The sequence below is a fragment of the Dipodomys spectabilis genome, unplaced genomic scaffold, assembly GCF_019054845.1.
Source record: "Dipodomys spectabilis isolate Male_0828 unplaced genomic scaffold, ASM1905484v1 ptg000564l, whole genome shotgun sequence".
NCBI lineage: Eukaryota > Metazoa > Chordata > Mammalia > Rodentia > Heteromyidae > Dipodomys > Dipodomys spectabilis.
Genome location: NW_024871241.1, coordinates 773,866 through 793,198, shown reverse-complemented (window position 1 = coordinate 793,198; position 19,333 = coordinate 773,866). Strand labels below are relative to the sequence as shown.

General features: G+C 41.5%; 1 protein-coding gene across 4 annotated transcripts in view; it reads left to right on the top strand.

Annotated features, from left to right (window-relative positions):
- Sh3kbp1 (SH3 domain containing kinase binding protein 1) overlaps window positions 1-19,333 on the top strand; it is a 340,250-nt gene that overhangs the window by 128,945 nt on the left and 191,972 nt on the right. For all 4 annotated transcript variants that reach the window (XM_042670511.1, XM_042670512.1, XM_042670510.1 and 1 more), the window contains one exon: window positions 17,306-17,429. In XM_042670511.1, the coding sequence (XP_042526445.1) occupies window positions 17,306-17,429 (124 nt within the window). The remainder of the gene's footprint in view (window positions 1-17,305; window positions 17,430-19,333) is intronic.

Genomic DNA, 19,333 nt, shown 5'->3' with positions numbered 1-19,333 from the left:
CATTATTTGGTTCACCTGCTATTTATTGTGAACATTCCAGGGAGGAGAGATTATCAGAGGCTGACTTAAAAAAAAAAATCTAGCGCCCCAGAAGCATGCTGTGCCTGCCTTCAATACTGTATGGTAAGGGTGGGGCAGGGCTGACACTAAACTTTCAGAACTATTTTTAAGCTTTGAGGACAAAATTTGTAAATATGAGCTGCTGCTGCTTCTTTTGGTAGAAAAAAAGTCCCTTTCTACTCTAAAATAGAATCTGCTGAGAAAAAGTTTGCGAATTGTTTATTAAAGGGAGACTCAAAAAATCAGCTGTTTCTGTATAAAGAAAAAAAAAACTCACTTGGCAGCTACTCTCTGAAAATAGATGTGGTTTCCTGGGAAGGACTATAGGACTTCTGAGATTGTAATGCCAGCATCAGAATAGAAAATTAGGAATTTTCCCTTTAGGTCTCTTTTCAGACCCTCCAAATCCTATACATTTATTTTGACCAAGTTGGTATAATATCCCTTTGGAAAGGCATCTCTGATTTCTCCCAGGCAGAATGAATGGCCCTTGCTTCTATTCTTACAAGAACACTTAGCCATCTATACCTGTCTCCCTTCTGTAATAATCTGTATTACATACTAATAGTCACTTACTACATACCAGGCACTGTGAAAAACTCAGTTCATGTGTTATTTTGTTGTTAGATAATAGCATTTTTCTAATTTTAATGGGGACTCTGGTAGACTGAATAATGGTCCTCCCAGTATGTCCACATCTCAACCCCCAGCACCTGTGAATAAACATGGCAAAAGGCGTTTTTAGATTTGATGGAATTAAGGACGTTAAGATAGAGATTGTAATCGCAAAGAGTCTTCTGAGAGAAAGAGGCCCAGCATTTTATTGTGGTGAGATGGGAGTCTTGTGAACTTTTTGTTCAGGGTGGCCAGGAACAGCAGTGTTCATGTCTACATACTTGGATTATAGATGTGGCCGCTATGCCTGGCTTCCTGTGTTGTGCCTTACTTTTGTCCTAATCATTACTTCTAGTATTTTGGTACTATACTTCTGAACAATACTGAAGTACTGCTACTTCTTGATTTTAGCCGTTATGTGGGAACCATTTATCATAGCTGAAGATTTTAGTTCACTTTTCCCATGCCCATATGCTCATAACTCAGGTTTTGCTATACTTAATGCTTTCATTAATACAGTAGTGTGTTGATACTGAGTACAAATACAGAAGCAATAATGTACTATAATTAATTTCCTCATATAACTTTTAATTTTCCCTAGAGATAATAATTCTCCCTCTTGTTTGTTGACATCTGAATCTTCTCATACTGGGAACTGTACAGTTCATTTTAAAAAATGCATCTTGGGCTGGGAAGGTGGCTCAGTGGTAGAGTGCTTACCTTGAATGCATGAGGCCCTGGGTTCGATTCCTTAGCACCACAGAAGCAGAAAAAGTCAGAAGTGGTGCTGTGGCTCAAGTGGTAGAGCACTAGCCTTGAGCTGGAGCTGAGGGACAGTGCCCAGGCCCAGAATTCAGGCCCACAATTAACAACAACAACAACAACAACAAATGCATCTTGAGGTGAAAGTATCTCTCCTCCTTTTCCACCTCTCCCTGTCTTCCTTTCTCCCTCCAAGAAAAAAATCCTAAGAGGCTCTCAGAGCCTTCCAACTCCTGCTTCACTCTGAATTAGTTGCTCTGTAAGGAAATATCTGCTACTTCTCCCTCATATTGACTGTCATGTTATCTATATTCTTCTCTTTCTTTCCTTACTTGATTTGGGAGGGACCCCCCCCCCAAGTAGCAGGAGAGAGTGCTTGGATAAATTTTTGAGACTTTTGTTAAGACTAACCATAATAGGAGATGTATATTAGAATGTCGATTTTTCTTTTTAATACGCAACTGTCCTATAGTACCTAACCCATATGCCTGTTGACATGTGGACTTTCTCCTGCTCATGCAGCCTGAGAATCCTGGGTCGCAAAGGCTGTGTCTTCATTTACAAGAGCTCAGACAATCTTCCGTTTTACCATGAACAAAACTGAGGCATGGAGGTTACAACATCAGCCATATCAGAGGCAGAACTGAAGTGTCAGCTGCCTGCACCAGGCTGCTGCCTTTCCAAACCCAGCTGCTCCTTTTGGGAGAGGCAAATGCCAGTCTCAGGCTCCAAGTGATTAAATGCAAAATGTAGGACCTTGGCTGTTGGGGTGAGTCTATTCTGGGTACTCACTTGGGTCTGGTTCTTGACAACTTCCAGTCTACTTAGCCATTCTTTGCTAGAAGAAATCTCCTAGTCTTATTGTCTGTGCACATGTGTATGTGTGTATTTAGGTGTGTGCAGGTGAGGCAGAGACAATGATTTATAGTTATGCTTCAAACTCCTTGTGATAATTAAAATGCTTCGCCTATCATTTATTATAAGCTCAGTATGATTAGTTTCATTGCTCCAGTATTTGGTTCCAAGCAATATAAGAATTGCTTCCTCCATTCCTTATATAATGTGAAATCCCTCATTGCTTAGGAGTTTGCCACTGATTGTGCAATTTAGCATTTGATCTTTTTGTTAGCCAAAGTCAGGTGATCACACACAGGGTAATTAGATTAACCTGCCCCTCTGCTCCCCTACTGGAACAGTGTAAAATCCCATATTCCATTGGCACATACTTTCCTTAGATTAATGATGTTGGAATCACTGTGTGGAAATTTGCATAGCTCCCTACAGCTCTGAGAAATGAAAATGCCCAGCTGTCTAAAAGCTTTAATCAGGAAATAAGCATGAAATAGCATTGTTTTGTCATGGGCTTGGAATAATTTCTTCTTGATAATCGAGTTATCTTGGATGAAAATGTATATAAACATTCTTTCAACAGCTAGTAAACAGGTGCTTTTCTGTTGGTAAAAATTCAAGATTGTTTTAACTGGGTAGTGGCCTGCAAATCATGTTAGTTACTGCTGAAAGTTTACAAACTGTAGTCATTTTCCTTGTCTCTTCTTCTGAGTGGCAGTTTATGGATCAAGAGAACAAACTTAGGAAACATACATGTTATTTGGGCAGAGTGTAGAATAACTAGAAGGAATAGGGACTTAGGAGTAGAACTACCTGGGCTAAGCCTTACCACCCACTTTTTTTTTTGCCAGTCCTGGGACTTGAACTCAGGGCCTGGGCACTATCTCTGAGCTTCTTTTACTCAAGGCTAGTGATCTACCACTTGAGCCACAGCACCACTTCTACCATTTTCTGTGATTAATTGGCAATGCGTCTTACAGTCTTTCTTGCCTGGGCTAGTTTCTAACTGCGATCCTCAGATCTCAGCCTCCTGAGTAGCTAGGATTGCAGGCCTGAGCCTGCTCAGCACCCCCCACTTTTTGTCTCTGTGTTTGTTGCCTCTTGGGATCCCCTTTCCCCATCTGTCAAATAGAAATGGCCCCTACCTCTGAACCTTGAACTCAGAGCCTTGCATTTACTAGGCAGGTTCTGCCACTGAGCCAAAACTCTAGCATTTTTTGCTCTGGTTGTTGTTGTTATTATTATTATTAGGTGCCAGACCTGGGGCTTGAACTCAGGGCCTGGGTGCTGTCCTGCATTCTACCACCTGAGCCACAGCTTCACTTTCTGCCTTTGGGGTAGTTTATTAGAGATAAAAAATCTCATGGACTTTTCTATCTGGGCTGTCTTCAAACTGTGATCCTCAGATCTCAGTCTCCTGAGTAGCTAGGATTATTGGTGTGAGCCACCAGCACCCAGCTTGCTCTGGTTGATTTAGGAATAGGACTCCCTGCACTGCATTCTATTTTAGGCTTCCCATCATATATAGCAAGGATAGCAGGCATGCACCACTGCATCCAGTTCTCATTTGAGCAGAAAACCCATGAGCTTTTCTGCCCAGGCAGGCCTTGTACCTTCATCCAATCTCAGCCTCCCAGATAACTTAGGTCACAGGTGTGAGCCTCTGGTACCTGACAGTGCTTAATAATTGTTTTTAAAAGTCCAAGGAAAGTCCAACTAAATACAAGACTGTATTTAGTTTCTTTTTTATGTTTCAAGCATCATAATTCATTTAAATTTAACTTAACATTGAGTTAGATGCATGTACTACTTTCTATTTGGCATACAGTAGGCAGTCAAATATTTGTTAAAAAGAACAATAGGAAGTTGATGTAATGTTATACAACTGTAGTCCTAGGCCAGCCTGGGCTACCTAGAGAGACCCTGGCTAAGGATAATAGCTAACTAACATTCATCGAGTGCCTGGAAGATGAGTGAGAGCTGTTCCTTACTCTGAGGCATTCAGCAGAGACCAACTGAAGAGCCCATACTTACAGAACAGGCAGTGAGACCTTGAGACTGAGATTCCACCAAAAGATCACAGGAGCACAGGCTCTCATCATCGAAGCTTTTAAAAGCACAGCAAAAGTGACTGTTGAATGCTGGGCATCATTTCCTTTTTTGCCTTTTCTCAAGATTTTTCAACCTTGCATGCAATCCATCAGTGCCTTTTTAGGGAGGAAGTACTGCTTTGGGGACCAGGCATGATGTTGTCCGTGACATTGAAAACCTTTTCAAGAAGAGACGGATAGGAAAGTGTCCACACCTTAGAGAACTCAATTTGAGGTCCATGAATTAACCTTTTGGATCATTATTAAACAATCCCTAACGGTTTAACTCTTGTTATATTCTGGGTACCTGAACAAAGAATTCTACCCACCATAAAACTCACCATAAGTGAGATTTAATAGGGCTTACTTATATGCATTTCATTTTTCTTGGTTGTTGTCATAACACTGGTTGTACTTGTATTTCAAGAGCTGAGCTCGGTGATTCACGACTGAAATCCTAGCACTTGAGAGGCTGAGGCAAGAGGATTGTGAGTTCAAGGCCAGGTTGGGCTACATAGTAAAACCCTGTTTCAAAAGAAAAAGAGAGAATGTTGAATTTCATGTTGTATCTCTTAAAAAAACCAATTCATGATCAAGTCTGACATGATTTCCCTCATAGTTTAGCTTTCTGGTCTGCTTGATGAAATATATGGATTTGGAGAACTTCGCATATGTGTATGTCCCTGTGACCAATAGTGTTTTGGTCTATAAACCTAGCAGTAGAAAGCTAGGAGTGTTCAGGGGTTCAGTCCCCATCCCTCCCAAAGGAAAACAAAACCAGTACTGGTAGTCATTCAGCCTTTTACTAGGGGGATGTGCCAACTTCTTTGCAAAAATTGTAGTAGTCAAGAGTCTTAATTGAACTGTAGCAAACATGCTTCAGTTGTTTACTCCCTCCCCCACCCCCATGGTGGGGAGGGAGTGGTACTGCAGATTGAATTCAGAATCTCAAACTTGCTAGTCAGTGTTCTACTACTTGAGCTACACACCCAGCCCCCTTTTTACATTGATTACTTTCAGGGTAGGGTCTTGCTCTATGCTCAATAGACCTGAGCTGAGATCTTCCTACTCATACTTCCTTCCTGTGTTGCTCAGGATGATGTGAGCATCAGTGCACAGAGCCGTTGTGTACCCCTGTTGCTGGGGTAACAGGAACTAATGCTCCCAGTTATTGGTTGAGATGAAGTCTCATGCATTTTGTTTTACTAAATTTAAGCATGCTATATCAATTTACTTTGTACGTATGCCATTTTGCACATGCGCAAATATATTTAAATTCCTGGAAGTGGAAATAATGAGTGAAAAGGCGTGGGCATTTACATTTTTGATAGATAATTGTTACGATGCTTCCCACAGAGATTGCATGAATTCATACATCAATTTGTACTCTCATTAAGAAGTATAAGAGGCTATCTCTCTGCACACTTTTCAACATTATATTATCAATATTTTGTGCCAGTACTGGGGCTTGAACTCAGGCTTTTGTGCTCACTACTGGCACTTTACCACTCGAGCCATACCTCCAGTTCCTAATGTTTGCTTATTGGAGATAAAGAGTTTCTCAAATTTGTCTGCCCTGGCTGGCTCCGAACCTCAGTCCTCAGATCTCAACCTCCTGAAGATATTATCAAGTTTTTGATTGATGCCAATCTGATAGATAATATATCTCATCGTAATTTAAAAAATGATGTATTTTCAGTATAGGCTGTCAACTTGGAGCAAGCCTCGTACATGCACATCTCCATATCCCTCAATTTTTGTGTGAATACTAGCTATGTGCCAGGCAGTGAGATATGTGCAGTGAAAACAGAGCTAGTTTTCTGATAAAGCCAGACTCTAGTTTGAGGAGAAATGTTAAGCATTGTTATCATATAGTAGCTAGCTGTTATAATTCTAGGTTTAAATAACCAGAATGATATGGGATCCTTCACACAAGATTGTTGAATGAATCCCACTGTAATTTGAACTTAATTTATGAGTGCAGTTAAGTATCTTTTCATGTGTTTGAGTCATTTGTGGTTTATTTATTTTTTCCTCCTATGGACTGTCCTTTACTTTTTCCTGTGTCCTGTCCTTTTTACCAACCCCCCCCCCCACACCCCCCCCCCCCCTCACTCCAGTCCTTGGGCTTAAACTCAGGGCCTGGGCACTGTCCTTGCCCTCTTTTTTTTTTTTTTTTGCTTAAGGCTGGCACTCAGCATCACTTCTGGCTTTTTCTGTTTATGTGATACTAAGGAATCGAACCCAGAGCTTCATTTATGCTAGGCAAATACTCTACAACTAAGCCACATTCCCAGCCCTCCTTTTTACCTTTGTTGGGTTAATCTTTTCCCCGATTCTTCATGAAGTACAATTTTCTGTGCTTTTGTGGTCTCTGGATCCTGTATCAATGTCAAATGGTCTTTTCCACTCAGGTTGTAAAACAATTTTTTTTTTTGGTCGGTTGTGGGGCCTGAACTCTGGGGCTGGGCACTGTCCCTCAGCTCTTCAGCTCAAGGCTAGTGCTCTACCACTTGAGCCACAGCACCACTTCTGACTTTTTTTGCTTATGTGGTGCTAAGGAATTGAACCCAGGGCCTCATGCATGCAAGGCAAGCACTCTACCACTGAGCCACCTTCCAGCCCTAAAACAATTTTTTTTTTTTGGTCAGTCGTGGGGCTTGAACTCTGGGCCTGGGCGCTGTCCCTCAGCTCTTCAGCTCAAGGCGAGTGCTCTACCACTTGAGCTACAGCGCCACTTCCAGTTTTCTGGTGGTTTATTGGAGATATGAGTCTCACAGTCTCTCCTGCCCGGGCTGGCTTTGAACCGCGATCCTCAGATCTCAGCCTCCTGAGTAGCTAGGATTACAGGCGTGAGCCACCAGCTCCCGGCCCTAAAACAATTTTTAAAAAGTGCTTTCAATTAGAATTTAAATGAATCAATTCATTTTGAATGTCTAATATTCTCAGTCAAATAAATACCGCTTGTTTTTAAAAATGAGACTCTATGAGTATTGTTAGTGTTATCTGTTATGACCTTTTCCCACTTTTTGCCAAGATCTACATCTTGTGAGATGAAAAGTTGAGAGTGATCCAGTGAATTCTAGTTGTATCTCTGTAGAGGTGATACAGTATAGCTTTGGGCTATATTGAACTTCCTTACCCCATCTGTAGATAGTTATTTTGCCCATAACACTCGATTGGCTACTCATTTGACAAGTATTTATTGAGTGCTCTGGAAAGCATGTCCAAACATCTGGTTGGTATTGGCACTATTTGATCCAGTGGTAGTAGTCATCTAAATGTTTAGCTGGGCGTGGGCAAGCGTAAAGGCATCCGCTGTCACAGGTAATTGTATTGTACACCACAAAGCAACATTATCTCTTCGTGACACATGAGTAGCCCCTTTTCATCTCTGTCTAGTATCTAGCACTTGCTGTGCTTTTGGCAACATTCCTTCCCATCTTGTAGGTCAAGAGCTACTTATTCTTTCTCTCATGTGCTTGATACTTTGCTCTCTGTATTATCAGTGGTTCTTCGATGGTAATACAAGTTTATGATATTGCAAATATACAGTTGAAGATTGATGTAGAAACACAATAATAGGTGTCCTTGTTCCAGTCAAACTCTTCCTTTTTTAGCCTTGAGCTGAAAATGCCACTGGTGTATTTATAATTACATGTCAAAGCACATTTCTAAAGTGGCCTTGTATTTTGGAAATATGCAAAAGCCATTATGGTGTGAGATAGCAATGCAGTTTCCCTATGTAATTTCTGGAGGAAATTATGAAATATTTCATGCCTATCACAAATATCAGTGTGCTTGTCATCTTGCCTATTAGATCCTCATATCTTGCCATATTTATCTTATATATGTATGTGTATGTACATGTATAATGTACATGCATGCACAAATTTCTGCTCTGCTTTTCTCTAATGAAGTTGATATATTTCATGGTTATTTCTTTTGTTGTGGTAATCAGATACTTGTGTATATATGTGAACATGTGTATATATATCTACACATAAACACACATATATGTGCATGCACACACGTGTTTATATATGCATATACACACACGTACACATCCATACATTGCACACTTGTATATGCACATATATACATGTACACACATGTATAGACATGGACACATATATACACATGCATATATATGACATCCATGTTTATATATGATATGTGTATATATGTGTATATCTATGGATATACATATGTACACACACACACACACACACACACACACACACACACACACACACACGAGGCAATACAGGGTTTCACGGTGTAGGTCAGATTAGCCTAAAACTTGCAGTGTCCCCAGTGCTGAGATTATACGCATGCATCCTCATACCTAGCTCAGATATATATATATGTGTGTATATATATATATATATATTTATTTATATATAATATATAACATTACATGATATATAATAAATATATATATAAATATATAATAAATATATAAATAAATATATACTGTATATATTTATTATATATATCTGCAAATGAGGAGAATCTTTCAGGTTCAGTAGGAGCTCCCTTGAGTGATGGCCATTGCTCTCAGAGTTTATGCAGTGTCTTCCTAGCCTTTTGTGAAGGAGAAAATGCTGGGAAAAAAGTCTCTGCATGTGGGGAAGACACTCTGAGGACTGCTGTTCCTCAAGCTTGCCTTTTGCTTGGCAATGAGGAAGATCTACGGAGGGTAGGGTTTCTAGGGTTCTGTATCTATTCAAGCCCCTTGTGATAGTAGATTTGAGATTATGATTTGTTTTTAGTGAGTTCCTTCTACCTCCAGCCAGTGGTAATTTTGTAAAGTGGTTTTCCATGAACTAGCATAGGGAGCACAACTGTGATGTCACAGTCATGTCTGGCTTGAAAGGAAGCTTTTTTTACAGGAAGGAGTAGCCCAGCATGGAAGGATGTTGATCCATGTTGACTGTTTTCCATGGCTTCCTTTTACTCTCAGCACTCCCTCCCTGAGGTTAGAGGGAACCCTGCCCAGCCTGTCTCAGCTCTCCTAATGCACAGCCAGCGAAGTTAAGACCTGCATTCTGAGCAGGTCAGGATGGTACTCAGCTCCCCCTGCTGTCGGTGGCACCAGCCTGCTCCACGTGCATGTACTACTGGTGGCAAGAGACAAGGAAATCTTGCAAGATAGAAGGCAGACAGCCAGAGTGGAGATCAAGGATCCATTCAGCTGATTGTGTAAATGAGATGAGCCATGCCTTGGCTCACCCACCTACTCAGTGGGCTTCATCTGGCACATTGTGACCATCCGTTCCCTTAATGTTGATCCCAGAAAGTTTCCTACTGTCAGAGATGAACATTAAACTATCCAAGACCTTGCTTGTCATGTTTCTGATCTTCTAGGGCAAAATATAAGCATATTTGGATGTAAAAGAATCTGTTGTTGTCTTCTGGCTGGAGTATTTATGTTGTTCTTTTAAACTGAAATAATCTAAAGTGCAGAGGTGTTAGAAATACAGTTCACTGGATCTGTTATGTGTACACCTGTGTTACTATCATCTGACCACAGGAACGAACATTTTTATTCTCCTCTTACCTTTCTCCTCTCTACCAGGACCTGCCCAAACCTAACTGCTGTTCTGAGATACGTCTCTAGTGGTTGATTTGGTCTGTTGTTGAACTTCATATAAGTGAAATTGTATAATGTTTAATTTATCACTGTGAGGTTCATGGGTTGTTATATGTAGTTTTTTTAAATAGTACTTACTAGTTAATAGTGACAGTAAAGAACACCTTTTATACTATTCTCCAATTCACTATGTTATCCTGAAGACACCTGTGTGATGGCAGCTATAATACTAGATACCTTTTACAGATGACAAAAGGGCTGCTTAGAGGCCTTAAATGTTTTCCCTCAAGGTCTTAAGCAGTACTTTCCGCACTGATTTAGACATGTGGGCATGGATGTATGGATTTCCATAAGCCCTTATGGCCCACAGTTCTGGCCCAAGGGATGGCCTCTGCCACTGGGCTAGCATGCCCAGGTTCTTAACCAAGGGGTTACAGTCAGAAAGCTGAGACTGAGGGTGGCGGGCTAGGAACACCCAGCCTTGGGTAATCCAGAGACCTACAAACCTGAATCGGAATCTCAGAGCTCCTGGTATGGCAGCTGTTTATGGACAGCAAGTGTTGCTTCAGTGCCAGTGTCCCCCTCTTCTCTGCAGGAAGGAACTCTTTTATGTGGAACGTGGGACTTCTCATATCTAGGCCTCCATACTCTTGGGTTTATGAGTAAAGTGGTATATTACATCTTTTAAGCATGGGGAAAAACTTTGGTCCCTACTGGAGCCATTAGAGGTAGAGTGGCTTAGAGGACTTTCTTCTGTAGTCATAAAACTGGTGCTTCTTGGGAGATAAGATGCAGCAAGTTGGCTCTGCCACAGTCCTGTGACAGCTCTGCCCTTGTTACTTCCTTTGTGGCCTCTGTCTGCTCCTATATCCTTCTGGACTGTGTCTTACTATATTTGTGGGCAAGAGGGCATGCTGGGGATTGAAATCAGGCTCATACTTGTTAGGCAGGTGTTCTACCACTTAAACCATGCCTCTAGTCCCCTAATACATGAATTATTTTCAAAGTAGAGTCTTGCTTTATGCCCCAGCCAGCCTGGGCTATGATCCTCCTACTTGTACTCCTCAGTCTCCCTAAGGATAACAGGTACATGCCACTATGCACAGCTATTGTGTTTCCCCTGTGCTTGGGTTAACAGGTGGGTGCCACCATGTCCAGCTATTATTTGAGATGGAGTCTCAAGAATTTTATGCCCAGGCTGGCCTTGAACTTTGAGCCTTCTTTCTCCACCCTCCAAGTAGCTAGGATTACAGGCTTGAGCTACCGTACCTGACATGTGCAGATATATATGTCTGAAAAAATAAAATACTTTCCTGACATTGCTATTGGGACACACAGTGGAAAGAAAAGTATCTGTGAAAAAAAATTTTTAGGTGTAAGGTTGTGTCATTGTTAACATCATCATGCATTTTTTGAGTATACTGATAGGAGCCTATGAATTCTATGAAGGTAAGATAGTTACTAACTTGGTAACAAGGTAATTGAAACCACAGGGGCACAAGCAGGATGTTTCCCTTCCTTCCTTCCTTCCTTCCTTCCTTCCTTCCTTCCTTCCTTCCTTCCTTCCTTCCTTCCTTCCTTCCTTCCTTCCTTCCTTCCTTCCTTCCTTCCTTCCTTCCTTCCTTCCTTCCTCCCTCCCTCCCTTCCTCCCTCCCACCCTCCCTCCCTCCCTCCTTTCCTCCCTCCCTCCTTCCCTCCCTCCCTCCATTCTTCCCTCCCTCCATTCTTCCCTTCCTCTCTTCCTCTTTCTTCATTCCCCCTCCCTTTCTCCCATCATTCCCTCTCTCCACTCCCCTTCCCCCTGAAGGACTGAGGATTGAAACAAGAGCCTCAGTCTTCAAGTGATCTACCACTTGAGCCATGCTCCAGCCCTTTTGTTTTTGTTTACTTTTTGCTGGTCTTGGGGCTTGAACTCAGAGCCTGGGCACTGTTCCCTGAGCCTCTTTGTGCTCAATGCTAGTGCTCTATCACTTGAGCCACAGCACCACTTCCACCCTTTTCTGAGTAGTTTTGCTCAGGCTGACTTAGAACCTCGAGCTTTAGATCTCAGCCTCCTGAGTAGCTAGGATTAACAGGCATGAGCTACTGGTGCCCAGCTCCTTTTGTTTTTAGTTGTTCTTGAAATAGGGTCTTGTGTACTTTTTGCCCAGGCTACCTTTGAACCACAATCTTCCTGCTTCCGCCTCTCCAATGGGATTACACGAATATGTCACATCACTCCAGCTTCAGACATTTGTTTTAGAAGTGTCTCTTGTAGCATTGTGGACGTTAAACTAGGACTTGTGGAAAGCATGTTTAAGAGATGAGCCCCTAGGGTAGACAGGTTGGGTTCCACTACTGGCTCCTACTCTTCCTGCATCTTGGTGTGTTTATCTGTGACTTTGTACAGATGAAAAAGTTCCATCTAGATGAAGTTCTTAGAGCAGAGTCTGGCACACAATAAACATTCATACATTAGATAGTATTCATGTTGAGGAGTTTTTTTTTCCATTTTTATTGCAAGATATATGAAATTATCTATCTATCTATCTATCTATCTATCTATCTATCTATCTATCTATCTATTACCTACCTACCTATCTATCTGAGTCACATGGACTTTTCTGCCCTGGATTTGAACCACAATCACAGATCTCAGCCTCCTGAGAGCTAGGATTACCACTTCCATCCAAATTTGTTTTTATTGATAGTTAATTTTAACTTTTAATAGCCAGTGGTATTGATTATATTATAATGTTGTATAATCACCACTATTTCAAAAACTTTCCCATTATTCAAAACCTGTAACCGTTAAAACAGTAACTGGTTTCTCCTCCCGCTAGGAAATTTCTCATTTACTTTCTGAGTTTACTTTTTCTAAATGAGTCACATAAGTGGGATAATAGATTTGTTATTTTGTTTTTGGCTTATTTCACTTTTCATGTTTTCTAGGTTCATCTATGTTATAGCATGTATGAGAACTTTTCCTTTTTGAGACCAAGTAATATTCCTATGTATAGATATACCACATCCTGTTTATCCATTTGTCTGTTCATTGTCACTTGGGTTACTTCCGCCTTTTGGCTCTGGTTAATAATATCGTGGTATGCATATATCTGTCTGCACCCCTGCTTTCAATTCTTTTGAGTATATTCCTAGGAGTAGAATTGCTGGGACATATAATAGTTCTGTTTAACTGCAGACGTGCTTTGCAGCTTTTGACAGATGTTGTGCAATTTTACATTCACTCAGCAATGTACAAAGATTCCATTTTCTCATCACATTTGTGGTTTTGATTTCAATTTCCTTAATGAAGCTGGGCGCCGATGGCTCATGCCTGTCATCCTAGCTACTCAGGAGTGTGAGATCTGAGGATCACGGTTCAAAGCCAGCCCGGACAGAAAAGTCCGTGAGACTCTGATCTCCAATAAACCACTAGAAAACCAGCAGTGGTGCTGTGGCTCAAGAGGTAGAGCGCTCACCTTGAGCTGAAGAGCTGAGGGACAGCGCCCAGGCCCAGAGTTCAAGCCCCATGACCGACAAAAAAAAGAAAAAATCTTTAATGACTTGTGATGTTGACCCTTTTGTCATAGTCTTATTGGCCATTTGAATATTTGCTTTGGAGAAATGTCTATTAATATCTTTTGCTTAGTATTTGTGTCCCCTCCCCCCACAATTGAGGAAGAATAGAGAGAAACAGAGATTGAGGAAGTGGATAAAGCCAGACTAGTAACATTTTAGATGGGGGAGGGGGCTAAAGCTGACTTTCTTTTTTTTTTTTTTTTCTTTTTGTCTGTCGTAGGGCTTGAACTCTGGGCCTGGGTGCTGTCCCTGCGCTCTTTAGCTCAAGGTGAACACTCTACTGCTTGAGCCACAGCACCACTTTCAGTTTTCTATTGGTTAATTGGAGATAAGAATCTCACGGATGTTCTTGCTCAGGCTGGCTTTGAACCATTATCCTCAGATCTCAGCATCTTGAGTAGCTAGGATTATAGGCGTGAGCCACGGGAGCCTGGCTAAAGCTGCCTTTGTACCCCTGGTAAGATGGTTCTCTTCTTTTGAGAGAAAGGGGCAAGTTGGAGAGCAGGTGTTGGCCTCAGGTGGGGCTGCACTGAGCTAAACTGTTGTTCAGGTGAGGAGGCTGCAGAATTCTCTGCCACATGACGTACCAGATTGTATTTTCCTGAAAAAAAAAGTAGGACATATTTTGTTCTTTTTTGTCAGTCATGGGGCTTGAACTCTGGGCCTGGGCACTGTCTCTGAGCTGTTCAGCTCAAGGCAAGTGCTCTACCACTTGAGCCACAGTACCACTTCTGGTTTTCTGATGGTTTATTGGAGATAAGAGTCTCAGGGACTTTCCTTGCCTGGGCTGGCTTTGAACCATGATTCTCAGATCTCAGCCTCCTAAGTGGCTAAGATTACAGGCATGAGTCACCAGCATGGGATATATTTTAACTTTTGTATTCTCCCTACCTCCATCTAAGAAGCAACTTAAGAACTTTGGTCAACGTTGGACTTTGGGGGTGGGGGAGCAAATGTGAACTATCATTGTGAAAACAAAGAAATATGGGACTTCTGGGCCAGCCTTCTGATGTTGTATCTCAGCCCTACATACACCTGATGGGATAGGGCTTCCTAGCCAGATTCTCATGATATGCTGTTCTTGAGGCTTGGGACCTGAAACTTTGCGAACCATAGTTTCAAAGGCATTATAAAGTGACTAACCTAACTCCCAAACCTTTGATCAGATCCCCCTCCCCCAGCTTCATGCTATTAGCAGTGCTAAGCAAGCACTGGCCACGTGGTCCCCAGGACCCACTGAATTTCTTGGAGTCACTGCTTGGCAAAGTGGGGTGTTATATTACTACATTACATTGTGCCTGGGTGGGGATATTTATGTTTGCATAGTCATACCCACACTGTGACAGAAAGTGAGGTCTGAGCAATTGTTCTTCCCCCAAAGAAGCAACTGTTGGGGAAATGAATGCAGTTAGTGGCTTGTAATCTGTACTTGTAGAGCTATAGTTGGCTGGCAGCCATCATGCGGCTCAGACAGGCCTGTGGCTCAGGCAGGCACTGTCTGCAGATTTGATACCATTTGTCTGTGAGGTTGTTCTGAGGGTGGAAGTCTATATAGCAACACACATGCGTACACGCCTCTGGTGTGCAGAGGTTACTGGTGTTGGCCGAGGCTGAGCTCTGCCTAGTCAGGCATCTGGGATGCTTGCTGAAACTTACAACCAGCAAAGCACCAGCCTCACTTGCTGGTTTCCGCTGGGGCTCTGGTGAGGGAGGAAGAGAGGCTCAGGCTGCTGTGAACTGAGCCCCCCACCTCCCCAGTTAGGGAATTGGATATGACAACTAATGCACACTTGCAGGTGAAGAAAGCCAAGGGACAGTGGCAATGGTTTGACAAACATTTGTTGTTTTCTTTCTACCTCAGCCCTCTGCTCAGGCCTCATCATGGCCCCTTACCAAATTTGCCATCTTTATGCTCATTTTAAAGTGGGAATCCTTCCCCATTTCTTCCCCTGCTGTTTCTAAAGCACACATTCCTTATGTTATTCTTCCTGCCACTCGGCCAAGCTTCATGTCTAGCTCCTCATAAGGTTAGTCCAAGCCTAGACCCTCCTTGCTCCGTTAAGATCTGCACTATGTATGAGTTACTGTCATTGCTAAGCTCTTGATGCTTTTGCAAATAATTATGTGAATAATTTGAAATACAGGTCACATATCTTTTATCAAAAGTCTTTAGAGCCAGGTGTCAAGAGCTCACACCTGTAATCCTATCTATACAGGAGGCTAAGTAAGATCTGAGGATTGAAGTTCTAAGCCAGCTCAAGTAGGAAAGTCTGTGAGACTCTTTATCTCTGATTAACTGCCAAAAAAGCCAGAAGAGAAACTGTGGCTCAAGTGATAGAGTGCTAGCCTGGAGCACAAAAGCTCAGGAACAGCGCCTAGGCCCTGAGTTCAATCCCCAGGTCCAGCACTAAAAAAAGTGTTTGGAGGGCTGGGAAGGTGGCTCAGTGGTAGAGCGCTTGCCTTGCATGCCTGAGCCCTGGGTTCGATTCCTCAGCACCACATAAGCAAAGAGAAAAAAGCTGGAAGTGGCACTGTGGCTCAAGTGGTAGAGCACTAGCCTTGAGCTGAAGAGCTGAGGGACAGCACCCAGGCCCAGAGTTCAGGCCTCACAACCGGACCCAAAAAAACCAAAAAAACAAAAAAAAAGTGTTTGGAACCAGAAGGACCTCAGATTTAGATATGTTTTGATTTTAGAATATTTGCATTCACCTAGTGAGCTATCTTAGGGATGAGACCACATCTAAATATAGAATTTATGGTTCATATGTACTCTTGTAGATATAGGATGAAGGTAATTTTATGTAGTATTTTTAGTGAGCCTCTGATTTGATTGTGACCCATCTTGGGAGAGCAAGTGTGGAATTTTCCACTTGCATCATTTTAGTGCTCAAAGTTTTGGATTTTACAATATTTGATATTTGAGGTTTGGAATTGGGGTGTTTGATTTGTAATTTATTCTATCAGCCTGTAATAAATATATCTAAATCTCAGTGGAGCTTTGATAAGAGTCTATTTAGAACAGGATCAGCAAACCTTTTCTGTAAGAGGCCAAATTTTAAGGCTTTGGTTTCTGTCACAGATCCTCAGCTCCACTGTTGTAACATCCAACCAGCCATACAAACATACACATTATGTGGTTGTGTTCTAATGAAACTTTGCTTGCAAAATGGGACAGTGAGCTCTAAGTTTATTGACCACTGGCCTAGAATGATAGTCTTTATTTTAGTCTGTTGGCTTCATTGTTTTTTTCCCTGTCAAGAGTTGAAAAATCAGAGGAACTCAATGACTGTAAATGAGTTCAAATCATCTTTTGGGTTAGTATAATTGTGAGCACATTGGCAATTGGGGAATGTAGTTCTCTGAACACTTTATTGAGAAGAATAGAAATCAGAAGGCTGTTAAAAGGTGTGAGTCTGCTTAGTGAAAGCTTGTTATTATTCAAAGAAGTAGAACAAGCTATCATTTAGAGCTGTATGGTAGCTTTTATGTACGGGTCACTCTCTTGATGGACACTGAGAATGGCTCCCATCACATAATGTTAACTTACCATCCTGAGTATCATCCTACTTTGATGCATTAGGTGCTTTTCTAATGACTGTAAGGAAAAAAAACAACTAGGAATTATATAGGAAATGGTGTTTCTAAAATATTATGTTCAGTCGACTTGGCATTATTATAGTTCATTTTCAGAAAAATGAAACTGAAGATAGTAAAAGGGGCACTCTAAAGTTTTTCAAACTATAATCTTTTTTTCCTTTTATCTGTCTCACAGGAAATAAAGAAAGATGTGAAGAAAGACCTTCTCACCAGCAAAGCTCCGGAAAAGCCCATGCACGATGTGTCCAGTGGAAATCCTTTGCTGTCTTCTGAAACAGTTCTAAGAACCAACAAGCGAGGTATGGCAAAGGAGAAAGAGCTCCTCTCTCTGCATACCAACAAAACTGGAAAGTTCTGGGTGAACTGTGTCAAATTTCATATTATTGAAAAATTGGATTGAGTTTGCCCTTTTGGCTTTCAATATTACTTTGAGGCGCGCACGCACACGCGTGCGCGCGCACACACACACACACACACACACACACACACACACACACACACAACTAGTTACTATAACAAAGGGAAACTAATAAAAATGTTTTTTTCCTCACAAGAAAGTTGACAACATTTGTAAATGATTACTTTTTAGCATCCACTTTCACATCTATTTTTACGGATAAAAGGTGAATTTAGAGAATGATACAGTGTAGGTTGAGCTGTGTATGACCACAGTCTCCTTTTACTTTGATGCAAACCCTCTAAGGGTCTTTCTCTAACTGCCAAGCTCCCACACATAGAGCCTGACTTCTTGGGGTTATGAGTCAGAATGTATGAAGGTAATCCATCCAGCTAACCCAGACACCTTTAACAATCTAGTTTTCCCTTTTTGGAGACCTTGGATGACTTTTACATATTAGCTTGTTATAATTTTTCTTCCCCATCTTCTGCTGATGATCATTGTTGTTTGAAATGATATGAGAGAGAATTTAAGATTGCAGAGACAACCTTACTCAGGTCTGTAGTAGACATCCTCAGTATTTCCTGCCTGTGGACCAACCAGGTGAAATACTGAACTGAGTGAGCCCGTAGTAGGTCAGCCTTCACCTCCTGGCTTTTCTGGGCTTATTATTTCCTTAAAGGGAAATAGTTGTTCCAAAGCAAGAGTAGGAAATGATTTAATAAAGTATTCTGTTAACAAGGAAAAAGAGGACAAGTTTACATAACTACAGGGAGGAGCAGCTAATCTTTCATAAAATTTAGATAGCATAAGAACTTCTTCAGTAAACTGCCTATTGATCATAGCACTTGAAACATTAGCTTTGTGTCTCTTTTCCTTCCTGCCTCTTTCTCTACCCTCTTCCAGCTGCCCCGGGCTATGTTTCCTTTTTTTTTTTTTAATTATTCAGTTGAAATATTGGCAGGAGGCCCACATTGGTTAGCAGCTATAGGACTTGCTTTATTTTCCTCATCACACAAAAGCCAGGGGTTTCCCATTTCAAGAATTAGCGTGAGTTGATGTAAAACTATAGTCTTTCCCCAAAGTGTCACCTATATCCTTGCAAATAAGTTCCCCAAACTCCTGAAACTTGAACTCATTGGATTTGATAGCTAGAGTTCAATGAGTCTTATTTTTGCCTCCCAGCCTCTCAGGCTGGTCTGAGCCATCCCTGTCTTCTGGCTCTTTTTGGGTTGGTGGACCCAGCAGTTCTGCAAATGCTGACCAACAGCAAGGCCTCACTGCACAGCCCTGTGTTTGTAAATGCAATGAGAGACTCAAGGTAATTCATTCATTTCACATGAGAAAGAACTAAGGCAATTCTCTAGATGAGTTTAATAACACTAGCTGAGAACCTTTTAAATAATCATCAAAGGAACAGAACTCTTCAAATAATTGGTTTTTTGACAACTAAAAATATCTAGTTTTTGAGTTCTCCTAACAGAATTTATCATTCACCAGAAAAATGAACTCAAAGGGATGGCTTATTTGACTTGCAGTCCTTTTTAAGGGTGTCTACCTTAGACCTGTAGCTGCTTTAAGACCTACCTTTTAATCTTACACAGTTCACATACTAAATAAGCCAGTGGAGGCTTTCTGTAAATATGGAATCCATAGCGACCCATCTTCATTCTATCCCAGACTTTGCACTGACCTCCTAGGTCACCTGGACCGAACATAAATTTCAACTGAAGGGAAGCATTGTGTAGCAGGCCTTGTGCTACTGTTAGGCTCTCCCCAACCCAGCCAGGCCGAACAGTATTCTAC